This window comes from Centruroides sculpturatus, unplaced genomic scaffold (assembly GCF_000671375.1).
Source record: "Centruroides sculpturatus isolate CEXI.00-Female unplaced genomic scaffold, Cexi_2.0 scaffold615, whole genome shotgun sequence".
NCBI classification, from domain to species: Eukaryota; Metazoa; Arthropoda; class Arachnida; order Scorpiones; family Buthidae; genus Centruroides; species Centruroides sculpturatus.
In genome coordinates, this window is record NW_019384748.1 from 138,899 (window position 1) to 166,465 (window position 27,567).

Below are 27,567 nucleotides of genomic sequence, written 5' to 3' on the forward strand. Positions count from 1 at the left end.
TTCTAATCATTTAACCGTAGTGAGAAGATTTTAATGTACACAAACAAGTGTTAAATGCGTTAAGTAAAGCTCCAGAAGTATAAAATTTAAGTCAATTTTAACGAGTTATAGCTCGAAACTATACCAAGAGGAATGTAGTTGACAATTATAAAATTAACGTAAAGTTTTAATCTTTAATACTTATAAATTTTCATCACTAATCAGATATTCAATTTATAAATTAAATACATTTTAATTAAACTCGGATAAAATTTATGTTGCAACCGTAATAAACGGAATTAATCTTAAATTTGAAGGATTAGGTCCTATTTAGAACAAAATTTATGAATGTTAAACTATTTCCTGGTCCAAATTTTATATCTTTTTTACAAAAAAAGAAAATTTTTCTTCCATTTTTTTACGTGAAAAGGGAAAATTTTTCATAAAATAGCTCGATTTTTTTTAACCGAATCAATGAATTAATGATTCGTGTGTTAAAAATACGCTACCCTATTGTGAATCTTATATATTTATCACACTAGAATAGATAATGAATGCAAATTTTACGTACAGACACACTCGCAGACATCTTGAAATTAGTTGAACAACCTTCAAAGCATCTCAATACAATATGTTTTTTTATTGTACTGGAGACTGGGAAAAAACCGGCTTTTTTTTGAATAAAAATTCGGAAAATAAACTGGAAATTGGATAAAGTAAAGAAAGGTAAAGTGTTATAGAAATGACAAACATTAAAGCGAGAGCACTTCAATGGCTTTAAGATGAACTCTGCGAAGAAAGGAGAAAGAAATCAATGATGCAATGAAGTAGAAAAACTGGAAAAGGGAGAAATTACGGGTGTGGAAAAATCATATTTTCGACAACAACAAGTAAATAAATAAACAAAAATTTATTTATGAATAAAAATAAAGCGAATACGTAAGCGTTTAAACTAAATTTCTTGGACGTAAGAGCTATAAAGTATCTAGCAAAGAGTTGAGTAACTTTCCCGGCCGACACTTAAAATTGCGTGTGGCGCCATTTGTTATGGAATTTTATTATTATAAAGTGTTAAAAAGCTTAATTTTGAGGATAAAGACGAGTTTTATAAAAATTTATAAATGCTAATAACGAGTAAAATTGACATATGAGGCGTGACTCTCCCATCCCTCCACTCCCTCCACCTTCAACCACCAAAATTTATACAGAAAATCCCCAAGTCTTTGCATTGCTAGACGTTTGAAGGTCATCCAAATCTAAAACTTACGGGGTGTGATTTTTTGACCAATCGTCATACTTTCTCTCTGTTATATATAACGGCAAGAAAAGTAAAAGTAATTTAAAGATACGAAATTTCACTTAAATTAGCTTAAAAAGATAAGAATTAATAAATATTTTAAATAAAAATATCAAAGAAAAGAATTTTTACCATATTTTTGTCTTTGTTTCTCTCAACAAAGGATGATTTAAGATGAAATATACCTTTCTATGGACAAAAATCACAAATCTGTCAAGTAAAAAATAGAAAAAAAAATTCTCCGAAACGAGTAGAAAGGATGATGTATATCACTATTTCTACAATATTCTAACACAAAAAAAACATAGGAGTTATCGTTAAGGATCAATGATTGTCGCAGGATATAGTAGAGAAGGTCTTACACATATTCTTAGATACGGTTAAACGAGAAAATTATTGCCTCATAAAATATAAGTCTCGTATGTAAGTATAGGATATCGTTTATCTCGTATATTTATTTATTTCCTTACCAAAAAAAAATAAGTTTTTCGTAACTATTAAGCGTGACGGTTGAATTAAAGTACAGTAAATCTCTAGAGACGTTTCTAAATTTTCATTTTTTACTTTCCTGGCTGTTATAATGTAACACCGGAAAGTATTGTAAGCGTGTCAAATTTGACCCTCCGGAATTTTTGCAAATCTCCACTTTTTGAGACCGTTGAATTAAAATAAATATATAAAAACAGCGAAATATTGTGTTTGTGTGTTTGCTCGTTGAGCTGCGATTTGAAAAAATTGTAGATATATAAATTCTCACCGTCGCCCGTCCGTCTGTCTTTCCTTAATCTCGAGAATGGTATTAGATACATTCAAATCAAGACCCGATGTAGAAAGCGTGGGAGCGGTAGGCCCCGATTAACAATACAAGAACGTCCTATGCAAAGCAGAAGTTATGTTATTTCAATTCAAAACTTTCCTCTAAATGCCGTTAATAGATGACTAGCACGATTCTGGTGTTAAAGGAAAAGTATGATGTACAGGGGCAAGCCACTATAAATTTGAGGTGAAGAACATATATTTTAAATTAAATCAATTAATAATATGATTAAAAATTGCAGCCCGGCATTGTAACCGTGTCACGATAAATAATTGCTCGTTTGCTTGTGTTTGTGTTTGTGTTTGTGTGTTGGTATCTATTTCCTTTAACATCGCAGGATGAGGTAAAGATTAAATAACGAAATTAGGCACGGTAATTTGTATATAAGAAGCATATGTGCTATTAAATTTTGATGTATGTAATTCGAGAGGGTGGAGATTTAGAGGGGATTATGTATTGCATCTCGAGGGGGGGTCGGATTTAATGAAAATTTTACCGGTTATTGGCATTTACAATATTTTTAAAAAGTCGTCTCTACCGTGGGAATTAAGTTTTTCGACTTTTTATAATAATTAATAATATAAAAGTTATTTTTTAATAACATCTCTTAACAGATGACACCATACAAAATTTTAACTGTGATAATATGTCCTAGTGTTTCTTAAATAATTATTTTTCGCCGGGAATATTATGCAAAACTTTACTAGATTTTTTAATTTTTATTTTGTCTTACAGTACAGAGCGAAATTCTTAATCGTTTATCATGAAAATTGGCATTGAAAAAGGATTAAAACATAAATAATAACATAAAATTCTTAACAGTTAATGTCACGTAACTCATAAGGCATAAAAACATTCACATAAAAACAAATTGATTCTAGAGTTTATTCTAGAATTCTTAAACTTTCGTAGTATCTTAGAATTCAGGGGTAAGACACGACTAAAATCGAGAGCATTTTGACGATGTCACACTAAATAATAGCTGGTTTTACTCAATTATTTTCAATAAAAATGCAAAAAAAATAAAAAAGATATGATTTTTATATAAGAATTTCTGTTTTAACTGCAATTTTTTGCACCTATAAAACGTTACGAAGATATTAAAATTGACAAATCAGTATAAAATTTTAAAGGTTGATGCATTCGTACTGAATCTGTGAGGACTTTTCCGACACGTTAGCAGACTTTTATTAACATTTAAAGCAAAATTAATCAAAATTAACACTTTAAAATTTCATCAAATACTACAAAATATTTTAAAATAAGCACAAAATTTGATACATAAAAGGAAATTCGGTTCTGTATCTAATGTATAATGCGCACCTCCGATCCATTGTAATTCATCAAATATTACATAAATAATAATTATTTATTTATTAGGAGAAATAAAATATAAACTTAAATATAAATATCCTTTCAAGTTCTTTACAATTTTTTTTTATACAGGAATGCATTAATAAAAGCAGTTTGAACAGAAAACAGATCAATATTTTATCCTTTGGAGATTGCTTTCGTTTGTAGAAATCAGTGACGTGAATATTAATTTTTTAAAATCTTAAGTGTTCAATCAGTCTCCTGTCGTGTTTAAAAGACGGAGATAAAGAAATAAGGGGTTGAAAATTCGCCTTTTTGTTTTATTTTTATGCAGTGTTTAATCGAAAACCCATCTTAGACTTTCAAAAATAACGTCTAGTTCGACCGGAAAATAAAAGTAAATACGACGAATCGACACGAAAATAGAAATTAATACAGAAGTACAAGCTAAAGTAATGATATCCACTAGGAATAAACGCAAAAATAAAGACAAAAATCAGGAATAAACGTGCAGATACGGAAAGAAAACGAAGGATAAACGCGTAAATAAAGACTAACGACAAGAATAAACGTAGAAACAAGCATAAATATAAAGGAATAAACGTGGATATAATTGGAAAAAGATGGCTGAAAGTAAAGAAGAGCAAGCATTAAAAAATTGGAGATTTAAACGTGCAGATGAAGAGAAACAGGAGTAACCAAACACGGTGCTTCACAGGAAAATAAACAGGAGTAAACTTAATCGAAAAACGAACAGGAGCGGTAAGTACAAAAACAAGTATAAACACGAGAAATAACACAAAAGACACAAACACGGACACGAATATAAACACGGAAAAATAAAGAACACAAGAAACAGGCGTGAAAATGAATACTCGTAAAGCTCAATTATCTTGATGGGATCAGGGTTTTTCAGATAATCCAGAAATTCTCTTTTGGTATTGGCATTTAACATTTCGCCAACAATACTGTAATTCAATTACTATATTTCGAAGCAAATTAATTTACTCAAAATCTAACGTAATGTCACGTATACGATCTAGTTTCGCGGCGCTACAATCGATACAAAGTAGAGATTTTTAGTTACGTGAAGAGTTTAACCCTGTGTATTACGTCTTGTGGCACGTACTAACGACCGATAAACTTGCCAGGCCATGACGTTATTTGTCGACGATTCCGTTATTGTATCACGTGATCCGAACACTAAATGTCATATCAATTCGCATCATTTTCAAAATATTGGTTCGTTGTCGATAGACGAGCGGAATAACTATCGATTGTTAGCAATGCCTAGCATGTTAACATAGGAAAATCAGGAACAGAATACAGTATTAATTTCCAAATAAATAGAAACGGAAACAAAAATTGTCACTACATTTAAGAAACTAAAATGACGTAAAATTTCTTTCTAATTACTTCAAATGATGCGTAAAATTGCCGATGGACGTGCGTATTAAACATACATATATACACAATATGTGTATGTAATAAACACGTAAGAAATTGTTCAGGTTTAGTTAATTATTTAAGCAATTTTATGTCGAAATTCTAACGAAGACGGGAAGTCCTTCGCCAATTTACAAGCTAATACACTTATAAAATCTAAGAACGTGCGATTGTTTGTCCGCGCCCATTTTTATCTCTCGGAGCGATCGTCGTTTAATATTTAGCGGGCGTCATAAAAATCTTTTCGTACCTTTCACTTCTTTACGATCTTAACTTAATGTTATTGCGTATAAAAATGACATTTTATTATGTGCCAATATTGTTTAAGATATCTCCAAAACCCGTAAAACCGAAGTAAACTTTTGCTAGGAAAACTGTAAGATTACGAATTAACAAAATGGTGCCATTACCAATTGCTGTTGCGATTTCTTTCGGGTTTCGGGGATTGCAAAGGCCAACTCTTGCCAAAAATATAGATTTTTCCTCTCGGTTCCTGTTCGATTTCTCTCTCGAAGATGATAAACAACAATTGTAAGCCCTTTAATATTGTAAAGTAGGCCTGTTTCAACGTTAAAACATATTTAGCTCACCAGTGGCCGAGTGGATAAAACCACTGAACGTTTGTAGTGGTTGTGAGTTCGCTCCTGGCAACCGCCACGTGAAGTTTTTCGGGTTTTCTTTAAGATTAACACCTAAACTAAATATTATTTTTAATTATTAAACTGAGAAGATTTCGAGCCTTATTTTAATTTAGAAAATATCCGAACCTATCGATTTCCCGTTGAATTTTCTACTTAAAAGTTCAGAAAATCAAACACAAACTTTACCAAAAAAACGCTTGATTAATTTAATATAAAGAAAGAAAAATTTTATATTAAATTTAAGAAATTTATAATACCAGCTGCGACTACTTCGCTGCCATCGGAAGCGCCTGTCGCGTCGCTTCGCGTGGTCGCGTCGCTTCACACGACTCGCTCGTAGTACAACACACAAAAATACATTTTAAAGGCGTATGAGAGATGTTTTTAAAAATGAATTTATAAAATTAATTTGCAGCGAAAGAACTAGAAATACTGTATTATTAAAATTCTTCTTTAATTTCGTAAGAAATATATTTATTTATATTATTATTGTGCTGCAGTTTTAAAATTGAATTTCCGCTGTCGTCCGTCCGTTTGTCAGTCCTAATCGAGACACTGACTGTGTACTTTTCATTTATATAACTCCGCTCTCGAGATTAACGAAGGGCAGGCGGACAGATAGACGACAGTATTTTAATAATGAATTTTTATTTAAAATAACACACGAAAGAACTTCGATTAATCACTTTCTGATGATGAATTTTCTTTTTTAATAATTACACAGGGAGGAGGAAGAGCATATGGCTACCGGTTATCGTATCCGAAGGAGATAAGTTAGATCACCGCAACTTATCTCTTAAAAATGCATTAAAAAGCTATTAATCGTGATTTAAACGATTATATAATAAATTAGGAACATAATTACAACTTTCCAAAATATTTGCGAACAAATTGCCACCCCCTGATTTATATTTTCGTTGATTAAATTATGGAAAGTCGTGCCAATTCGCTGTTTGTTTGATGCATCGTCCACCTTTTGGCATGTAAATTTACGTGTTAAAATATGTAATTCACGATGATGGCGTGGTATAAATTACAATTTCGACACTAGCAGATGAATAAATCAAAAAGTGAGACTGGTCTAATGATCTGGTCTAACAACTAATTCATATTTATGTAAAATTCCGCGTAGAGATTCTCAAAATTTACGTATTTAACTGTAGATAACTTATGAATTATTATGCGCATTTTAAAAATATCAACCATATAAGTAAGTACGATAAGCCAACTTGGCTTCATTAGATATAAAAGTGCATAATTAGTCACGGTTAAATCACAAAAAGCCCATTTTTTATCGGTTGGAACTCACTCCACGTCATACAATGCTCTTAATTTATGGTGGAAAAACTTAATTAAATCTATTTATAACTTTTCGGTGGTATAATTAGAGATAAAGTTTGGAGAGATCGAAGACGATAAGTGTCCGTTTCGCTGATTGGTCAGAAATGATTATTAAGTCATTACTGCAGATGCTTATGATGAATGAGTAATCGAGTTACTTTGTGACGACGTTATAGGCCGTGCCTCCAACGATTAAGAAAGATTTTCTGATGATTCCACCGAAAATTTTCCATAAATTGTTAAAGGGTATACATCATTAAACCTTTAGAGCATAGTACGTCAGATATCTAGATAGATAGGGTAGCTTTAAATCTACGGATAGATAAGCAAAACGTAATTAAATCTAAAGCTAGATAGATTGAGAGCATCATTAAATCTACGGTATTTTATATATAACGTATTTACTGTATATATAGCCTATTTATAGGGGATAGAGGTCCGACTTTGGTGCTTCTATGTAAAGAGAGGTATAGCATCAAAACGTAGAACGTCGCTACGTTGCTAACTCCCAAAAAATTTGCGGATCCCCACGCCTACCCCTAAATAATAAGAGGGAGGGATCCCGTATACAAGAGCCTCAAAAGGGTCTAGAAGTTTGGCCACGCGGTAGTATAGCTATAACAGCTGAAAAAGTATGTAAAATAAAGAATAAAACCTGGATCCATTCCTCAAATAATGTATTTTTAAAGGTCTCACAATTGCTAATGACAATATCATTTAATGTACTGTACGTAAAGTAAGACCTCGTTTAGAGCTTTATCGTCTAGGAACGTATCCCCCGCTCCCCACAATTGTATTTGTAATTGTTTAAATCACTTACAGACATCAATCGGCCGGAAAGTCGTGACATTTAAGTGTATTAAACGAAGAATTGCGATCTAGATTCATTATTTGAGACGAAAACTTCTGGTGTAGTTCGTAGATTTCTATGAGTAATAAAGAGAAAGAATAAGCCGTGACAATAAAAACGATAAGAAATAATAAAATGTAATATGATTTTAATCCAACGAGATCTTCTTATCAATCAATTACGATAAATGGATAGAAAAAAAACGAGTCAGAAGTAAAAATATCCCCGTCTTCGACATTAATTTTTCAACAAAATTACATGAAACTTTAATCAATTTATCGATTTTTATTTTGTAAAAAATATATTTACTTGTTCAAATCCATTTAAGTGTTTAGAGAATAAAATATTTTTTATTTATCTCCATTTTTGTATAATTGAAATCTTTACTGAATGATTAAATCTATATTATTTTAAAATGTTTATACTTATTTTATATTTGACTACTAATGAATAGCATTATTAGTAAGACGAGATAAGGATCTATATCTTAACTTATTTGTCAGCAGTAAAGCACTTGTATAAGTAGTTAAGTAAGTAGGAAAGGTAAAGTGAAATAAGAGAAAATAAAGAGGAAAATAGGTAAGGCATAAAGCTCTATCATGGCTTACCTTACCTTTATCTTACTTTATTTCACTTTAATTTAAAAGTAATAAAACAAAGTAAGGAGCTTTGCTAAACCTTACTTTATTAATTTCAAATTAAATAATTTAATTGTTTGTTAAAGTGGAACTAAATATTGCGCACGTTACATCTTGGTGAAGGTAAATCGTTAATTTTTCAACAACAAATGACAGATTTTATTTATTTAGCTGTACTGTAAATTGTTATTTGTAAAGTACCTGTGTGAGGATTTAACAAATAAAAAAAAAGTATTACACGGATAAATACGGAGCGAGTTTATCTACAGAAGATTAAAATCAGAAACGACAAACAGAAATAGAATTAACTAATTCGATACCTAACTACTGTATCACGTGGCAACTGCAATCTTTCGTCACAGTTGTTATACTTATTACGTTTGATAGATACACGTTTCTACTAGTTAAAACACTAGCTAAAAAGCTAAACTTATAATAAAACTGTTTAAGAATCGTATCTAACCGAATAATTACAGAAGTTTTTGCTTTTCTTTCCTTTTAATTTAAAATATATGCTCTCCACCTCAAATTAGTTGTGTCTTGCCCCTGTACATCATACTTTTCCTTTAATAATAGAGTTCGTCTGCATAATCCCGTTCTGGGGAAAGTTTTTGAATTAAAATCACGTGACTTCCGGTCTAGAAGGGTTTATATCAATATATACACGTCGACGTCATCGTTTTCTATCTTTGTTTACGCCACCCGATCGGCTTTGTGTTTAGAATTTCGAGAAATTCGCAAATTTATTTAACCTCGATTACATTTGGAATCTCTTTTCAGCTCCTGCATTTAACAGAATCCCGTGATAACACGGGTGAATACGAAATAAGCTAGTTATTTAATTAAGTTCTTTCATGGCCTTGTTATCCTTTATCTATAATAAAGAACAACACACATTCTACAGAGCTTTAAAGAATTCTTTGTGGCCTCGTTTCCCTTATTCTGCACCCGATAAAGATATTTCCTGCCTTGAAATTGTCGGCTTAAACCAGGGAAAATACATTTTACCTACGTCACAGTGAGCTATTTTACTTAACTGTAGTGTATTCTAAGCGTGGAAAACTTTAATTGAGAATATAAACCTTCAAGCTATCGAGCTTAAAATAAATATTAGTTGAAGAATACTGTATAACTTAAACGTATGCTGTAATATACCTCCTCTAATATCGATGTGAAATAACGTTTCACCTGTCAATAATTAGGCTGCAATTTGAAAAAATTGTAGTCATATAAATTCCCACTCTGTCTCTCCATCCTTAATCTCAAGAACGGAAAATCTAAGACCAGGTAAGACCAGATGTAGAAATACGAGAAGCAGGATGTCCCGATTAACTGTACAATAACTTCCGGTGTAAACGGAAAATCTCATGATTTAAATTCAAATATTTTCCCAGAACGGAGTTAAATATACAACTGGCATCACTCTGCTGTTATCAGGAAAAGTATGATGTACAGGGGCAGAGCATGACTAATTTATAACCGAGAGCATATATTTTAAATTAAATAAATTAAAAATTGCTGCCCGGTATTGCGACGATGTCACAATAGTTTTTGCTCGTTTCGTATGTAAATGTATGAAAATCGTTTATGCTTTTTAAACACCTAAATTAAACGAGCAATTATTTATTGTGACATCGTCACAATGCCAGTCTGCTATTTTTAATTTATTTAATTTAAAATATATGTTCTCGGTTTTAAATTAGTCGTGCTCTGCCCCTGTACATCATACTTTTCCTGATAACAGCAGAGTCATGCCGGTCAATCACGTAACCGTGTTTTGGGGAAAATGTTCGAATTTAAATCACGTGATATCCGATCTACACCGGACGTTCGTATACAGTTAATCGGCACCTTCTGCCCCCAAGTTTTCTATAACTTATCTTGATTTTTATGTATCTAACTCCGTTCTCGAGATTAAAGAAGGACAGACACCAGATTGGGACTTTATAGGTCTATAATTTTTTCAAATTGCAGCTTAATTAATATCATATTTTATCAGTATAAAATACTCAAAAATAAAGAATATATATTGTTAAAAACCGTATTATAAGGGTGTATAAAGCACTTAAACGCACACTAACATCCACACACACAAAAAAGCCCCGAACTCTTTTGCATTTCACGACATTTTAAGGTTCCCCGAACCCAAAAATGTAATAATCTTGGGGTCATTTTTTAATCTGTCGCTGTATTTTCCTTCTGCAATGTATAATAGAAAGGAAAGTAAAACGAAATTAATAATCATAAAAAGAAAGAGGAGGGAAAAAAACGCAGGTTTAGTAATTTCAAAATAATAATAAAAAAAAACGGACAGAAAACTTTATTAACAATGATCAATTTAAAACAGTAGAAAAGTAATTTCAAAGATTCATTGAAAGAGAAAATTCTAATTTCAGATGAACTTCTTTGAATGGATTTTAAATAGCTTTTACATAAAAAAAATTCTCAAATTACATCAAAATATGGAAGTTTTATTAAAAAAAANATTTATAAATTAAATACATTTTAATTAAACTCGGATTTTGTCATCTTTAATACAACTTGGAGTTAATATATTGAAAAATATTATGTAAAATTATCTCTTTCTTCATAAAAAAAATCAATCACAGAAATAATTTTCAACAAGGATTGAGGGATTTTTCTCCAAAATTGAAAATTTATCTCAATTTTAAGATAAGCATCAATGTTTTCTACACTTAAATTTTACTACGGTGTTTTCACCTTACGAGTCAATTTTCTATCGATATAGGCATCAGAACAAATGACAGTCTGTCGGTCTGATCGTAAGATAAAGCCCGCTTCTCGATAAAATAGAGGGAAAAATATCCCATTAAGTTCACTTAAAATAAGTAGAATTTAATATCTATTTATAATAATTAAACACACGTACTGTACATGCAATTTAATAACTTAAAAGTTAATTATAATTAGAAATTTCAAACATATTTAATAACTTAATTCAAATTTGTTTATAATTTCGCGACTTTATCACAAAAAAAAAATTTTTTTTTAAATTAACTCTCGTATAAAAACGTCGATCAAATTTTGTTAAGATTGTTTGAATTTTTTTTTTCTACGGACAAACAAACGGATCGACTGTCATCTTCACTGACGATGTATAAAAATTAATAATGAAAATTATTCATTAGAATAACATTGATATCAATTACATGCAAAAATTTATTATCAAGATTATTACATAAATATCAAATGTGACATTTTTATTTTTTATNTTGCTAAATGTAAACTTCATCTTTTATTTTTCTCTTCTTTCCAATTCTTTGCATTTTGTAGAAAGTAGATTTTAATTCACACCTGACACAAGAGTCGAGGAAACTTAGAATTTATTCAATAGATGAAGCTGAATGGCTATATTATGTGCAACTACCTTCAAAGAGGATTGCATTGAGTTTAACTGGTTCAAAGGAAGTCGTTTCCACTTAAATCTCAATGCTTATAAATCTAAATAGTTGCTAGAGAATGTCAAATATCAAACTAAAAGTTTTATTAAGTTGTAATGTTTGTATACCGTCGGCAAAAATTAAAAAAAAAATAATTATAATAGCAGCAAAAAATTGTATTTTCTCTCTCGAAAAGGCAAACAAAAGTACAAAAATCCAGATTACATACATACAAACACACGAACTTTCTGTTACGTATGCGTGCTTAACAGAAAGTTCGTGTGTTTGTATGTATGTAGCCCGGTAATTTTCAAGTGTTGTACTTACTACTGCTTCTGTTAGTGGTGTATATATTGGGTTGCAATTTAAAAAAATTGTAGACCTACAAATTCCCACCCTGTCTGTCTGTCTGTTCTTTCTTAATCTCGAGAATGGAGTTAGATAAATGAAAAAACGAGACGGGATAAGGAAACCTAAGGGGTAGAAGGCCCCGATTTACTCTATACTTTCTTCTAATGTAAACCGAAAGTCGCGTTGTTTTAATTCAAAAATTATTCCCGAAAGGTGTTAGACAGATGACCGGCTGATTTGTGATATTTAAAAATTGCAGCCTGGCATTGTAATGATGTCACAATAAATAATAGTTCGTTTATTACACTGCATGTTACTACACCACAACTAGTTACTATAGTCCGAGTAACCAAAGAGTAGACACGAGTCAGCATGAGCTGGAAGAGTCTACACAGCCGAAAGAGATGACACGTGGCTACTTCCAGGGAGTTGAGTCATCTTATAATTTTATTGTTTTATTTTTTTACAAATTCTAACGTTACACACACGTCTCCTTTCACCCCTTTCGTCTGACGTAAACACTTCCAGCTGAGGCTGAATCACGTCTATTCTTTGGCAGCTCAAACTATACTTATGACACGTGTAAAGAGATAACAGACAAACAGACGAACGTACGGATCCGATATAGAAGCGCTTTCTCCACTTGCTAAAGAATCACGTGCAAAATAATAACATAAAATATTAATATTAAAATTGAATTAATTTCCGATAAAATAAGAACTTAATTAAAAGGCAAAACTCGAAATCCTAAAGCGGTGTGACGTATTTAATTGGCTTACACGAGCGTTTGTATATATTGATATATATATTTCACAATTTCCTATAAATTTCTGCTGAAACCTTGATAATTTCACGCCCGAAAGAAGTGACTTTCCGACTAATTTAACAATCCAATCTACGGGATTCCGTTACAAGAATTTAATAAACAAATACACGGTATATGGGGAAAATTAATTGATAATATTTAACTTAATAATATCATCGAAAAATTAAAGACGTAACCTCGATATAGCGGATCAGATACAAGTAACTTCAAGTCGTTTACTATTTCCATTCGTTTAAACACTTGATTACGAGCGAAGACGGCTGGGAAATACGATTCTCCTATTCATTAACCTTTGACCTTTGCTAGAAAGTTAATAGTTTTACTTCAAAATGAAGTAAAAAATGGACGGTGACGTATAGTCCCGTGTCGTTGCTTCCTGTGTGAGGGGGACGAGTATTGTTTTTGGTGGAAAAATCGATATGCTGAATGTTTGATTGATAAGTACAGCGCGTGGGGGAAATGTAGCCAATGAGAATTGTCTACTAGTTTTGAAGTTATGTCTGGGGCGTGAGTGGGCGACCAGCTGTTGTATCGACCATAAATAGAAAACGTTTTAACAAATGTAAACGATTTGTTAGCGAAAATACGTCGTGTGATGCAATGACGCGTGCCAATTTTCGTAATGGTCCCGTGCCGGAAACGGAAGTTACTTAATTTCTACTTTTTATTTATTTATCTCGAAAAAAAAAAAATCACGTGCTTAATGCACACGTGCAAACGGTGCCTAATATTTATATTCTTTTGTTATATTAGGGCCGAATATTTAACTTCTTTAAACGACCTTAAACATTAGGCCCTATTGCACGAATGAATAACCGGAAACGGAAGTTACTACATTTATGGCATGTCTCTCTAAAACGTTCAGCAACTAATTGCGTAATTTTCCTGGCAAAAAAGTTAAAATTGCGTGTGGCGCCATCTGTTGTAAGATTTTCTTTTAAAGCATTTTTTTTATATTACTAATTATTATAAAATGGCAAAAAGCTTAATTTCGAGGGTAGAGACGAGTCTTTTTTTATTTATTTATAATTATAAGTGCTAATAACGAGTAAAAAAACCTTCATTAAGTTCGACTCCACTAGAGATATGAGACGTGACTATATTTTTCCACCCCTTCGACTTTTAACCACCAAAATTTAATAGCATCAATGGACCTGACACTCAAATCTCCCCGCAAGATTTCAGAAAATTTCGGCAAATGGCACGAGAGTTATTGAGCTTCAAACTTGGTGAACAAATTCGTGTCAGCCCACACGAACAGAAAAATCCCCCAATTTTTTAGCATTTTCGGCGTTTCAATGCCCCTGAGCCTAAAAATTTTATAAAATAATATAGGCCTATATATATATTTTGATAAACTATGCAATAATTTTAATTAAAGAATAATTATTTACATATTTATGCTCGTTCAAAAAATAACAATGCACCTACTTTTAGTAACTTATTTATATTTTAATCGATTAAAAACTGCGCTATAAAATTTATTTAAATCATTTCTGATCGATATTTTTAATATATTTAAAGCTTTTTAAAGGAAGAAAACACTAAAAATTTACCTGTTTTTTTTTCTAAAATTTGCAGGGTGAACAAAAATTCTAAAAAAAAAGAAAACAAAATGTCCACCATTATTTCTAAAAAAATACTTCAAAATTATTTTTAAAAATGTTTGCTTTCTTTTCGAAATTTTATAAAAATTACGGTTATTGTTGTTACTGTTTATTGTCGAGTCAGCATACAGAAGAGGTTAAAGGTCGTTATTACAGAAAAGAAACTTCCCTGTTTAAATCCGTCTATAGATTTAATTTAGTAAAATTCTTAAACTACAGAATAATTTACAAAAATGTCTTCTAAAATTATTCAAAAATTAAATTCTAAAACCATAAGGGGGACAAATATCAAAAATTTTTTTAAAAAACAGCATAAATTACACATAAAATGAGTCGTAACGTCGGCAATTTTTAAAAATCACGTAACTTCCGGTCCAGTCTGGAAGTTTCCTTCCCCAACCTTTTCGTTTCCGGTCTCGATTTTCATCTAATTTCTCGAGATTGAGGAATGAAAGACGGACAGACGGACGACAGTGAGGAGCTATGAAAATCTCAGCGCAGTTATTAACATAAAATTACATTAAAAATATAAATAAAGTTATTATTTGATGAGGGAAAAAAAGGCAATTTTAATTGCTATTTTCGTTAAATAGGCAGAAGACGTAAGTATTATAGTAACGACAATCAACGGCAGTTACTGCACAATTCTCTCGAATTACTACGAAAAAATTCAAATTTCCTCACAGATAAGACTTCATATTCTTGTTTAGGCTGCACTTACAGCAATAAGATAAAAAGACGACACCAGACAGACACACAGACAGGTCGACGGTATTGACAACGAATGCTAGGATAACATTTAATTCGACTCATTTAACTCATTAACAATTACCGTATTTAGAAGCGGCTATTAAATGGCATTTCCTGTGTATTCTGTTACAAACAATGGAGACCTAAACAAATACTAATTAACATAATTTGATAAATTCCTTAAGGCGAAACTCGGCCGAATTTAAAATGTTTGTAAATGATGCGCTCGTGTTTCTGCAAAGAAACATTCGCTTATTAATTCTGTTAAGTGTGATAAATGCTCTTGCAGACACAGAAATACGTAAGCGCGTGTGTCTGTATGTATTATTGATAGAATGTATTTACCACTCGGCGATAGGCGTGTTCATTAATACATAAATTCCTCTATTGTAGAGTAAGAACGATGTTGTATGCTTACAGTACGTGTTGATTTGAGTGTTAACGTGTATTTTTACACCTGTCTGTATGAGTTTATGAACGTGTTAAGTCTTTAAACATCGAGTCACGTGTAATAATTCAGTTCTAGAATCTTTTGTTCATGCTCTGTCATCTTTCTTGTGTGCTCGTATTTATCTGACGAGCGTGTGTACGCCCAATAAGAGCAGTTTGGACTGTATTTTAAATATAAAAACATGTTTTAATTAAGTAAAAATAATTGTACATTAAATATTCTTACCAGATTTTCGATTTTATAGAGATTTCCAAGCATCTCAGTCTGTCCCTCACGCTGTACGCATTATTTATTTATAGCAGAAGAGCAATTTCTTATAATTCACAGCAATATCGAGTGGTTATTATTATTATTATTATTATACACGCAAATATTTTTATATAATTTCATAAATCTGCGACTAAAATGGATGAAGAATCGAAGTTTCAAGTAGAAAAACTGTCGATGCGAATATTATATAAAACGCCGTATTTACATTCGTCGTGGATCAATAATAAGACATCTAAAAATATATTTTAAACATTTAAGTTTCTAAATATTGAAAGAAGGGGAAAAAAACAATCGAGTAATTCGTTTTTCTTAGCGGAACGAATTCGATTATCGATTAAATTACATAGCAGTTTCTCAACTGGTGGATCGCGCGCTCCAAAGTTGTATAACCGAAAAAGTGGATTTTTATTGAAAAAATTTGCAAGAATAAATTCTCGAAACATTTTTCTCCTGTTTAGACTTATGTATAACTATTTAAAATGCTGACAACTCTTTCGTTAGACTTTCCTGTCATTGATTTGGGAGATATTTAAAAGATGGAGCAATATCTCCGAAGATATTAGTCCGATTTTTATGAAAATTTTCATAAATACTTCTCCCTAATACGCAAATCATCCTGCAAAATTTCAGAAATTTTCGACGAAAAGCACGGGAGTTATTAAGCTTCAAATTGAGTGAATAAAATCGTGCTCCCCCACATTAATATCCACACATACAGAAAAATCCCCCAACTTTTTTTGCATTTTTAAATGTTTTAAGGTTCTTCGAGTCCAAAAATGTAAAAATATTTGGGCTGGGAGGTAATTTTTCATTGATAAAAACAAATTTAAAGTAGTTACATCACACAGAAACTAAAAATATATATTTTTAATGCTAGTGTTGACTTTGAAACTTTCAGTTAAAGTATCACAGAGCCGTATCCTTATTCTGTCACTCCTACACCAAGTCTAAGCAGATCTTTCTGTCAAAACGAAGCAGAAACACGTAATTTACGCCTACTCCAAAGTTCAGCAGGGTAAAAATTTGTTGATACTCGAAAGTTACTTTGATAAAACGTAAGATACGAGCAGGAATTTGCTGTAAACAAAAGGATTATTAAATAAAACAAAGTGAATTTTAAGTAAAAAATCGATTTATTTTAAAATTTTCTTATTATAAACATAAAATCAGGGATGGGGAGTCGGCAGATGGGAATACATGACTCCCGACTCTCGACTCTTCATTCCTGTATAAAATACGGGACGATTCACACGGGACTTGCACGTTTCTCGCGATTGCAAAGTCGCATTTGAATAACACGTCGTGTAAAAAACATACCTCGGTTACTGCTCGTGTTTCGTGCTCATCTTTTCGTTGTATACGGAGATTATTCCGCGTAATACGTGTTCACACGCGAGCGAATCGCCATCTTTACAGAGATTCTTTCCTAAATTATCGCCTTCGGAAGTCGTCATTTAACAAATTTTCGACTACCTACCGCAAAAACGAGACATCCGGTTCTTAGACAATGGAAACAATTTATCAGCCAGTGGGAAATTTTATTTAATTATATTTAAAATATCGATCGCTATCGAACGCGACGACGCGAGAAGTCGACGATCTCGCTGTCGCGTCGCTTCCTACGCGTGCTGGATGCATACTGGATAATACTAACGTGAAAAATTGATGAAAAAAATATGTAACACATTAAACTCGATAATATAAGTGTGATCGAAGCTCGATATAACGCCACCTCGATATAGCACGGATGCAGAGGGGTTAGCTGTAAAAAAAGTCAGAGATAATTCGCTGCTTGTCGTAGTGATTTCGTGATAAATTAGCTTAAAAAAACTATAAATTATTAAAATTTATTTTTAAAAATACTCGAATAATGCAAAGTCTGGTTATTGCATTCTCTTAGCCTTTCATTGCATTTTCAATAACCCCCTCCCCTTATAAAAATACCCCTATTGTTTTATTCAACAGTTTAAAGTATATTATAGTAAACTTCTAAAAATATACTCCTATTTATTTTATATTATTCTTATATATTACGTTAAAGTCTCTATATACAGAAATTCTAGTTATAGATAATACATGTGTGTATGTAGAGATACACTTTATAAACTCACTGACATTGATTCTAAACCAAAAAAGTCTATAATATAAATATATTAAATAAAATTTATCTAAAATTTAATTCGTTTCAATTATTTTTTAACGAAAAATATAAAAGAAAATTCCTAATTAAATTAAAATAAATTACAGTTGAAGCTCGATTATCCGAACTTGATTGGACAAATCCAGAAATTCCTTTGTTTTTGTACTTTGCACGAGCATGTATAGTGTGTAGAACGTGTGTCTATGTGTGTGTAGTGTACGTATGTACTGTACAACATCAAGCATTGTGTACATATAGTTTAACGAACAGTAAACACTATAATTAAATTGCAGTATTTGAAGGCAAATTAATACACTAAAAATCTAACATAATGTTACTTGTAGGATCTAGTTTCGTGGCGCTACAATCGACACAGTAATTAGCGATTTCTAGTTACGTGGAGAGTTTGGTCTGCGTATTATGATCTGTGGCGTGTACAGTACAACGGTATTGTTTTAAAAACCGTTTTGGATAAACAAGTTTCTTCTTTATATAAATAAAAATAAATAACTATTAACATGTTTAAAATTTTTAAGAAAACAGGAAAAATTATATTCGTGTAGAAAACAATAGTGACTATTAAAGAATTAGTAGTTTTCTGCATAGATCTACATAACGTCAAAAAGGAAACATTGGATAAAAAGTGATGCTGCGTGGATACTGATAAGCAGATCGATAAAATATAAAAGTAAAAATATCCAATAGAGAGAAGGGTAACGTGCGATATAGAAAATCATAAATTTGTATATTAATAACATAAATTTAAAATGTCGGGCATCTCTCTCTCTCTCTCTATCTCTAGTGGCATCTCCGACATACCACAGAAGCGTTTCGGTTGAACTGTTAGATATACATCTTCTCTACAGCATATATATTGCCACACTAGGAATATGAGAAGATCCCGTGATTTAAAGTAAATATAGAGTATTTTTCCTACATTTACCCTAAACAACGGGTGCCTGTCTTCCACACAGTAAAGAAGAAATGCCCCACAGTAAAGAAGAAATTCGATCTGTAATAATCCGAACTTGTCGTCGAATGAAGTATATGGATTTAAAACCTTATCTACTTATCAAATTTCAATACTTTTATATTAAAAAGTGCTTCATTTAAATTTTTTCACAATAAAACCTGAATAAAACGATTTTCTGTGTTAAATATACTACTATGAACAGGAAACCTGTCCAAAGCGGAAACGGAAGAAAGTAACTTAGCGTGATTAATGCGGAAAATGAAGACTCCAATTGTATAAAAGGTAGAAACGATCATCGCAGAGCGTGACAAACTGCACTCTCAAATCGATTTCGAACCCATTCAGAGAAACGAAGGTCAGGTGATAGGAGTCATACAGACAGAGGGCCGTCGAGAAGGGGTGGAGCTGAAATTTCCCGCGGCCTGAAAAATACTTAGAGACTTGTAGTAGACCACTTCCAAGGACCTTTACAAGTACTCGACGGCCCCGTACTGACCAGGGTTTTTATTTGAATTAAATACTTTTAAGAACCGAGAACTTATGAGTTTCCGAAAACCAGTTCTCGAGAAAAAGCAACGAATGTAATTCGTGAAAACAACGGAAACAGGTAACTAACTAACTAGTACCGGGTATTCGAAAACAATTCGATTAACTTGTTGATAATTACAGAAATTAAAGTAAATTAGAATATTAGAATTCCTCGAGAAGCCAGATCACAGAATAACTTAATCTAAGTGTTATTGTAATGAGATTTGATAAGGAAGACACTAGTTTCTGGAACTCGAACTGGCTCGATCTCTGTATTATGAATGCATAAGGATTGTAATGTATTCGAGAATTATTCGAATACGTAGCAGAAGTTCCAGAACACCGAACACCTTTTAAAAATCGAGCAGTTCATAATTCTCACATTCAAATTAATTCCCATCTTGTAGTTAGAATCACTTCGAATTAATTTATATTAAATGAAATAATTAAATTTTTTTAGGTATGTAAAAGTTATTTTACTATAAAATGTGACATTTATGTATTGTAATTAAAGATAAAAAAACGCTCTCGATTTTAGTAGTGTATTACACCTGCACATCACACATCCTGTTAACAAGAAAGTCGTGCCAGTCACCTATCTAACTCTGTTCTGATAAAAAAATTTTTAATTAAAATAACGTAACTTCCGGTCCAAACTGGACGTTTTTATATAGTTAATCGTGCTTCCGGCTCGTAAGCTTTCTACACCTGGTCTCGACTTTTATCTATCTAACTCTGTTCTCGCGATTAAAAAAGGGCAGAGGGAATTATACGTCTGCAATTTTAGAATTGCAGACCTATAAATTCCGTCTGTTCTTCTTTAAATTGCTAATTCGAATTAGCAACTCTCTTAGGCTGCAATTTTAAAATTGCAGACCTGTAGATTCCCACTGACATCCGCCATTCTGCACGATATTCTTGTTAACAAGAAAAGTATGATGTACAGGGGCAAGACACTATAAAATCGAGAGTATTGTGCAATTTTTTAGATCTCGATTTTAGTAGTGTCTTGATTGTGAAGACGTCATCCCATTAAAAGTATTTAATAAACAATTCAACATCAACGCTTCAGCATTCTTTCGTAATACTTAGCAATCGATTTGCATAAAATTGCGAAAAAGTTAAGAGGAAAAAAACAAAAAAAAATTATAAATAATTTAATGGCGTAGAACAATAAAAATTGATGAATTTCATGACAGCGCTCGGCCCTCACTAATTACTGTTTGCACAACGCATTTATAAATTATGGAAAATGTTAACACCTTTACTTCCCTAACGCTTAGTTTTAAAGACTTTGCATCTTTAACGTGTTCTCTAGTGATATAACATAAATATTTATATTATAGAAAGCGTAAATTTAATAAATAAAAATTCTGGTGATTTTCCATCTTTCATTTCTTTTTTTAAATAATTCTCATCGTGTCTGCGAAGATCAGCATAAAAATTAATTATTGTTACATTTATTATTAAATTCAATTAAATTTGGTTAATTTTAAGCATAAAATATTTATTATTTTTCAAAAAATTTTCTAATTATTCGTTTGTTTTAATCATATATTTATACGCAATTCTAGCGGCGAATTTTTAACGTTTCAGAACTTTCTTTTTTATTTAGAAACTAGCTGCAAAGACCCACTTCGCTGGGTTTTTATTTGTATGTAATTTTTACACGAGTCTAAAAAATATGTTCGATTTCCCGCAAAAACGCAAAAACCGCCTGTAAATCTTGCATGCCGCTTTATATTAACACTTCCTTTGTTACTCAACACTTCCATTGTTAACACTTCCACTGTTAACACTTCTATTGTTGACACTTCCATTGTTACACATCTTCGAAGTCAACCACTTTCAACCCCATATCTCCCACACCATTATAGCACAGAATGCAAGAATAAGGTTCCCCGTTTCCAGGTTAATTAGAGAACTTTTACGTCCAGTCAAACGAACTATTTTCAATTTGATCAATTTTCTGGAACGTTTACAATCGTTCTATAACCGAACCAATTCGAATTTAAAACGGTTCGAACATTTTTAAAATCGAAATAGAAAATCTTCGAAGTCAACCACATTCAAGCCCACATCTCCCGCACCCTTATAGCTATCGAGACGCAACCACCATAGTATACGAATGGAGACTTGGGGCTACTACCACATACAAACACCATTCACGTGCGATGTGTAGTTTTGGCTGAAAAGTGAAATATAGCGACACACACGTCCATTTATATATATAGATTAATAAAAATATATGAATAAATTTAGATGTCGAATTAAATTTTGATCGTTATTCTTGAATAATTCGTTGATTTTTAATAGAATAATTACATAGTTATTTCAAATTAATACAATGAAACGTAGTCGATCATTTGTTGGCAATTTTTAAACTTCAAGCAACGAAGTTATGTTTCTTTAACAGTGATTGGTTAGAAAATTTGAATGAACTTGGTAAAATGATATTAATTGGTTGATGTGAATAGCTACGCCCATTTCCGCTGATTTAAATTTCCGTAACAAATCATTGTCCAGAAAATGACATCTCCACCAATCAGCGTTAAGAAAATCTGTCAATTTACGCTGATTTTTATTTCCATCTTACAAGAATTACAGAGAACCGCCTATGTTTCAAAAATTAATAATACTGCTAATAAGCTATCATTTTTTTCCTAGTTATTTTAACTGTAAACCACATCCCTTATATTACAATTACAGGCACCTTTTGTTATTTTTATTGTTTGTTTGTTTTTAATTTCCCGACTGTAATATATAATATAGGGAAAGTATGATGATCGGTTTATATTCTTTTATGTAAATTCGGCCAATCAGCGTTAAGAAAACCATCTCACCGACCAATCGACGTTAATATTTTAAGTTTAAATTCTAATTTTTATCTTAAAGGAATTATAACGAATTGCTTACGTTTATAAAATGCATTTTTTGCTCGAATAATCACTTCTATCTTTTTTTTTTAAATTTTATTTAAGATATAAACAAATCCCTACGTTAGAATTATGGGCAATTTATGAAATTTAATAGCTCTAAAACTTAGGGACAACAATTTTGTTTAAATCTACTACATTTATTATATTTTAATTCTCGAATAAAATGGCAATAACCGAATGAAACTTGCTGCTGAGTACATAAATATGGAAATTACGCGTTTGAATACAGACGGATCATTATCATTAAACGTTTCTTGTTTGCGTGTTTACAAGAGGAGAAGTAAGGAGAGAAGTCAACATCATTTGAGAATAATTCATTAATTTATAGAATTATTTATTCAAATGTATTCTGATTAAAAAAAATTGCAGACAAACTTCGCATCCCACGGACAAATTACCAAGTAATAGTATCTTAATGACCATTTCGGAGGCGGCTAAGAAGCACTTTCCTCTTCGCTAAACTTGCACATATTCTATTTTCTCTCATATAAAGGATATTGAAGTGACTTAATTCAATTACTACAATCAGTTTTCTAGCTTTATTTGGCTTGTAGATGGAACAAATTTAGTTTGACAAAACTTGGAATTATTTTTAAACAAATTATTCCTGACAAGAAATTCAAACTAACGTTGTAACATTTAATTTTCGAATTAAATTTTTTTTTATATATTTAAAATTAATTTACATAAATAGAAATCGTTTTTTTATGATAGTTTTGCATTTAAATATATTTAAGATTTTTTTACTTAATATTTTATACGAAGAGGACGGGAAGATACTTCAGTGTCGTATAGAAAAGTATAGATATAAAAATCTTATTTGAATATTTATGAATAAATATTGCTTTAAAATATAAAATATTTAATTAATTGATGTAGGATATAATCTAAATTATGAAAATTTAACTTTAAAGCGCTTTATAACTCGAATATAAGCGTGACGTGGCATATACAACCCCTCTTAAAAACCATTTTATTTTTATAAATTCTAAAAAAATAATAAATAAATTTAGAAATTTCAGCTCTTACGTAAACTTTTAATAGATTAAAATACGTTGTGGAATCTTATACGAAATAAAAATTTAAATTTTTCTCTACAACTTTTCTAGATGTAAAAATCAGATAAAGAATTTCGTGCATCTTTAAGAGGGGGAAGAAACTTTATAAAATTAAAAAATATATAAAAAAAGTTATATTATTATTACGGAGAAAATATGTTTAAAATTAAATTTAATTGCTTTTCTGATATTATGAATAGTGCTTAAATTATTTTCTTTTTTATTTATTTATTGTTTTAATTCTATAAATAGATATACACGGTAATTCGGTGCCACGACGATCAATTTAAATACTTTAAAACATTTGTAGATTTAATTGGATAATATAATATAATATTCTGCCTATTTTCTATGGCAAATTTTCTATATCTCGACACTGGTTTGTTGTGTTAAATCGGTAGAAAATTAACACGCTCCAGAAACCATCGGAAACATTGTGACATCAAAATGATGATCATCTCTTGCGTCACCGATCAATCGGTTGCTTTCTATTAATTTCGCTTTCCATTAATATATATATATGAACCCATAAAGTTAATTTAAGGCCATTTTTACTTACTAATTCATTCGTTTATGCGATTTTTCCTACTTAATTTAAAAAATTGAGCTTAAGTAACTTCATAGATTTACATTTACTCAACGTTTAAGTGTAATAAAATTGTAAATTTAAAAGCTGTGGTCTACTGTAAAGCCAAGGGTCGTCATGTTTTCGCCTCCGAAACTGGCGCTAAATCGAGTGTGGCGCTAAACCGAAGTACAATAGACAATTGACAGTTGAAGGTCACGTAATTTGGTGACAAGATTCGTTCGCGAGTATTCTTGACGCTTTATCGGGGGTAACGCTATATCGAAGTTCGGCTCTATTATATAAATGTATGTTTGTACAAGCCATATATACAATAATGTGTATATGTTCAGATAAGCATGTTTATACAATAGCCGAATCTCGATATAACGTTTTACTAACCTTGCAGGCGAATAAATGGCGCTAAATTGAAGTTTGACTGTACATTAAATATTAAAACTTAAGACAAGGAATATCTTACGAAATAAATGTACTTTATTTTATAAAGTCACATCCTACTTTATTAAATTTGTATACAATAAAGCATTAATTAAGATGACGTATTGTGTATAACAAAGTACGCTCTTCTATGTTTCGGTGAATTGATTTGTCAGTGCATTAGCTTTCATCAATTTAACTAAATACCTTCTCGTGTAAAGCTACAGTTTGATACTCATCAAAGGATATCGACAGTTCTAACTTCATACAATTATATATTATTTTAATTTAAAAATAATCTTTCTGTATCTAGTCTCGATTTCCATCTATCTAACTCAGTTCTCGAGATTAACGAAGGACGAACGGACAGCAAACGGACGGACGACATTAGGAATTTGTAAAACTGAAGCCCAATAAATAAAACTCTTTTAAATTTCAAATAAAAATCAGAATTTTAACATATAAAAACCTATTTTTATATTTTATATATTGATACATAGAAGTACTGTATAAACAATGTACATTATTATTATTATTATTATTATATCTTAGAAAAATATCGAATAGGTCGATATAAAGAAGTTTTGCTATAAAAAAATATAATAAAATTATATACAAATTTATTTTTCTTTACTAACTTAAACGGTAAAGAAGAATAACTTCCATATTTTTGGCTTGAAATATTCATTTTTTTTAAGAGAAAATGGCGAATAGTAATGCATTAAAATGTTTTGATTGCATGAAAGGATGCATTGACTATGATATAGAAGAGGATCTTTCCTGCCTTTCCTCCATTAAATTTCGATCAAACGGTATTTACTCGACTATAATTGATTTTGCTTGTAGCACCGAACTGAAATTTCCAACATTGAAATGCTAAGGATATAAGGGTATTATAAAGCGTGCGTATGTGACACTTGAAAACTTGATAGCATTAATGATAAACGTGTAATTTATGCATGAAATATATAAAATGTTCAATTTTTCAACGGATTTTTCATATTTTCTGTAATTATGTCGATGAACTCCATACACAAATCGTTGATATAACTTACTTACTTATATATTATACTATCAATAAAATACTGTAGTTAAGATTTATTAAATGCTTTAGAAGTCCTTTTTAAGTTTTTCTAATTTTTAAAATTGTATTTTATGTGTAAATCAGTGCATTTCAAATTTTTCTATTTATTATAATCGAAGAAAATTTACAATATAGAGTAAAATACCCCTATTTAACGCTGTCTATATAGATGTTTAGCAGCCCAGTTGCAATCAAATTTGGATTGCCAAAACTCGCCATTATGGTACTTTTGGCGCTTCAAGCAACCAACATTTTATTTGTGCAATGTGCCATACAGAGAACCTTAGCGATGCAAGCAATGTGGTCCCCATTTTAAAGGTGTAAAAACCTGAAGACAATGAATAACGTGTTCAATGCCGACCGTAATTGATCCTCTGTGACGCTTCTCAAGCGCAGTGTGAATCGGTCTTTCGACGTTGCCAAACTGCAACACGTCCAAGATGTAACAAAAATCACACGGAGTAGGATCGCACAACTTACAGCGCTAAAAGTGCCACAGTGGTGACTTTTGGTACTATTTTCTGTTATGGAAATGTCTTCCGCGTGTCCCGAAATGCCACCATACCAAATTTTGGTTGCATTTGGACTGCTAAATATTCTGTAGACAACATTTAATACATTACGATCATCCAATATATTAGACATTTATAAAATTCTTTTATATTTCTTCTATTAATAATATTTTAAAAATTCAAAATACTCGTACAGACGTTCACAAAAACATCAATAAATATCTTAACATTTAAAAATGATCGAATACTCGAATATTAATATATAAATATATTAAAATTTTTTTCAAACTTCACGTTTTCAAGATTATATAACTAATGAAATTATGCTTTAATTATCAAAATACGTGGAAATTCTCTATATAACTTTAAGTAATTACAACGGATATTAGAGCGATTAAAAGCATTCTTACCCTGTAAATAGGGAAAAAGTCGACACATAGCAGATCCAAAGACGAAATCCCTCAAAAGTCCCCCAATAAGAGTGACTGGCATACAGAAAACTCCGAGAAGAAGATCGCTGATGGCCAAATTGAGGAGGAACACGTTGGTGACAGTCCTCATTCTTTTATTCTGTGCCAAAGTTATGATGACAAGACTATTCCCTAGAATTGCAAAAATAAATATTATGGAATAAAGACATATTCTTAACAGAGCATCGTCGCTCCATGAAAAGTACAGGGATAAAGTTTCGTTATTGATATCGTTTATTATTATGGTTCCGTTGGAATCTCCAATTATCCAATCGCTGTTATTAAGCAACATTACGGAGGATGTTAATCTTCCTCACTCTATATCTTTAATGTCAGCTTGGCAATGTGTTAGGAGCTTTTCCACTTTTCTCTCAGCTGGTTGTGACGTCAGACAAGACAACGATTACAGCGACAGAGGCGGATGTTCGTCGAAGCATCGATCGATTGACAACTTTAAGAAGTTTGACGCTGTTGCTACTACAGTAAAATTTACTTCTAAAATAATATTTAAATTAGATAATTCTTTCCGATTATAAAAAAATTTACGTCATTTAAATTTATTTATTTTTTTTATCTCCTTTTGTGCAATTTTAATATTGATAAAATCACATCTCGTGTGGTTATTCTAATACGGTTCTGTCAGATGATGGAAAATAAAATTTTATATAAATAATAAATTTTTATAAATTTAATATTTCCGGTTGAATAAACAAGTGTTATTCTTTTGTCCTTCAATATATAAATGTATAACTTCACACAGTATCTAACTTCAATTTATTAAAGTATTCACAATGCATGCAATTTATTATCCCTATATTGTTTCATTATAGAAAAATCACTTGGTATGATTACTCTTACATAGTTCTGTCAGTTAATAGAAG

General features: G+C 31.1%; 1 protein-coding gene across 1 annotated transcript in view; it reads right to left on the reverse strand.

Annotated features, from left to right (window-relative positions):
- Positions 1-27,008, reverse strand: part of LOC111628504 (cholecystokinin receptor-like) — a 70,467-nt gene extending 43,459 nt beyond the window's left edge. Inside the window, exon 1 of the mRNA XM_023372305.1 lies at positions 26,627-27,008. Within this exon, the coding sequence (XP_023228073.1) occupies positions 26,627-26,978 (352 nt within the window). The 5' untranslated portion in view covers positions 26,979-27,008. The remainder of the gene's footprint in view (positions 1-26,626) is intronic.
- Between the last annotated feature and the right edge of the window lie 559 nt (positions 27,009-27,567).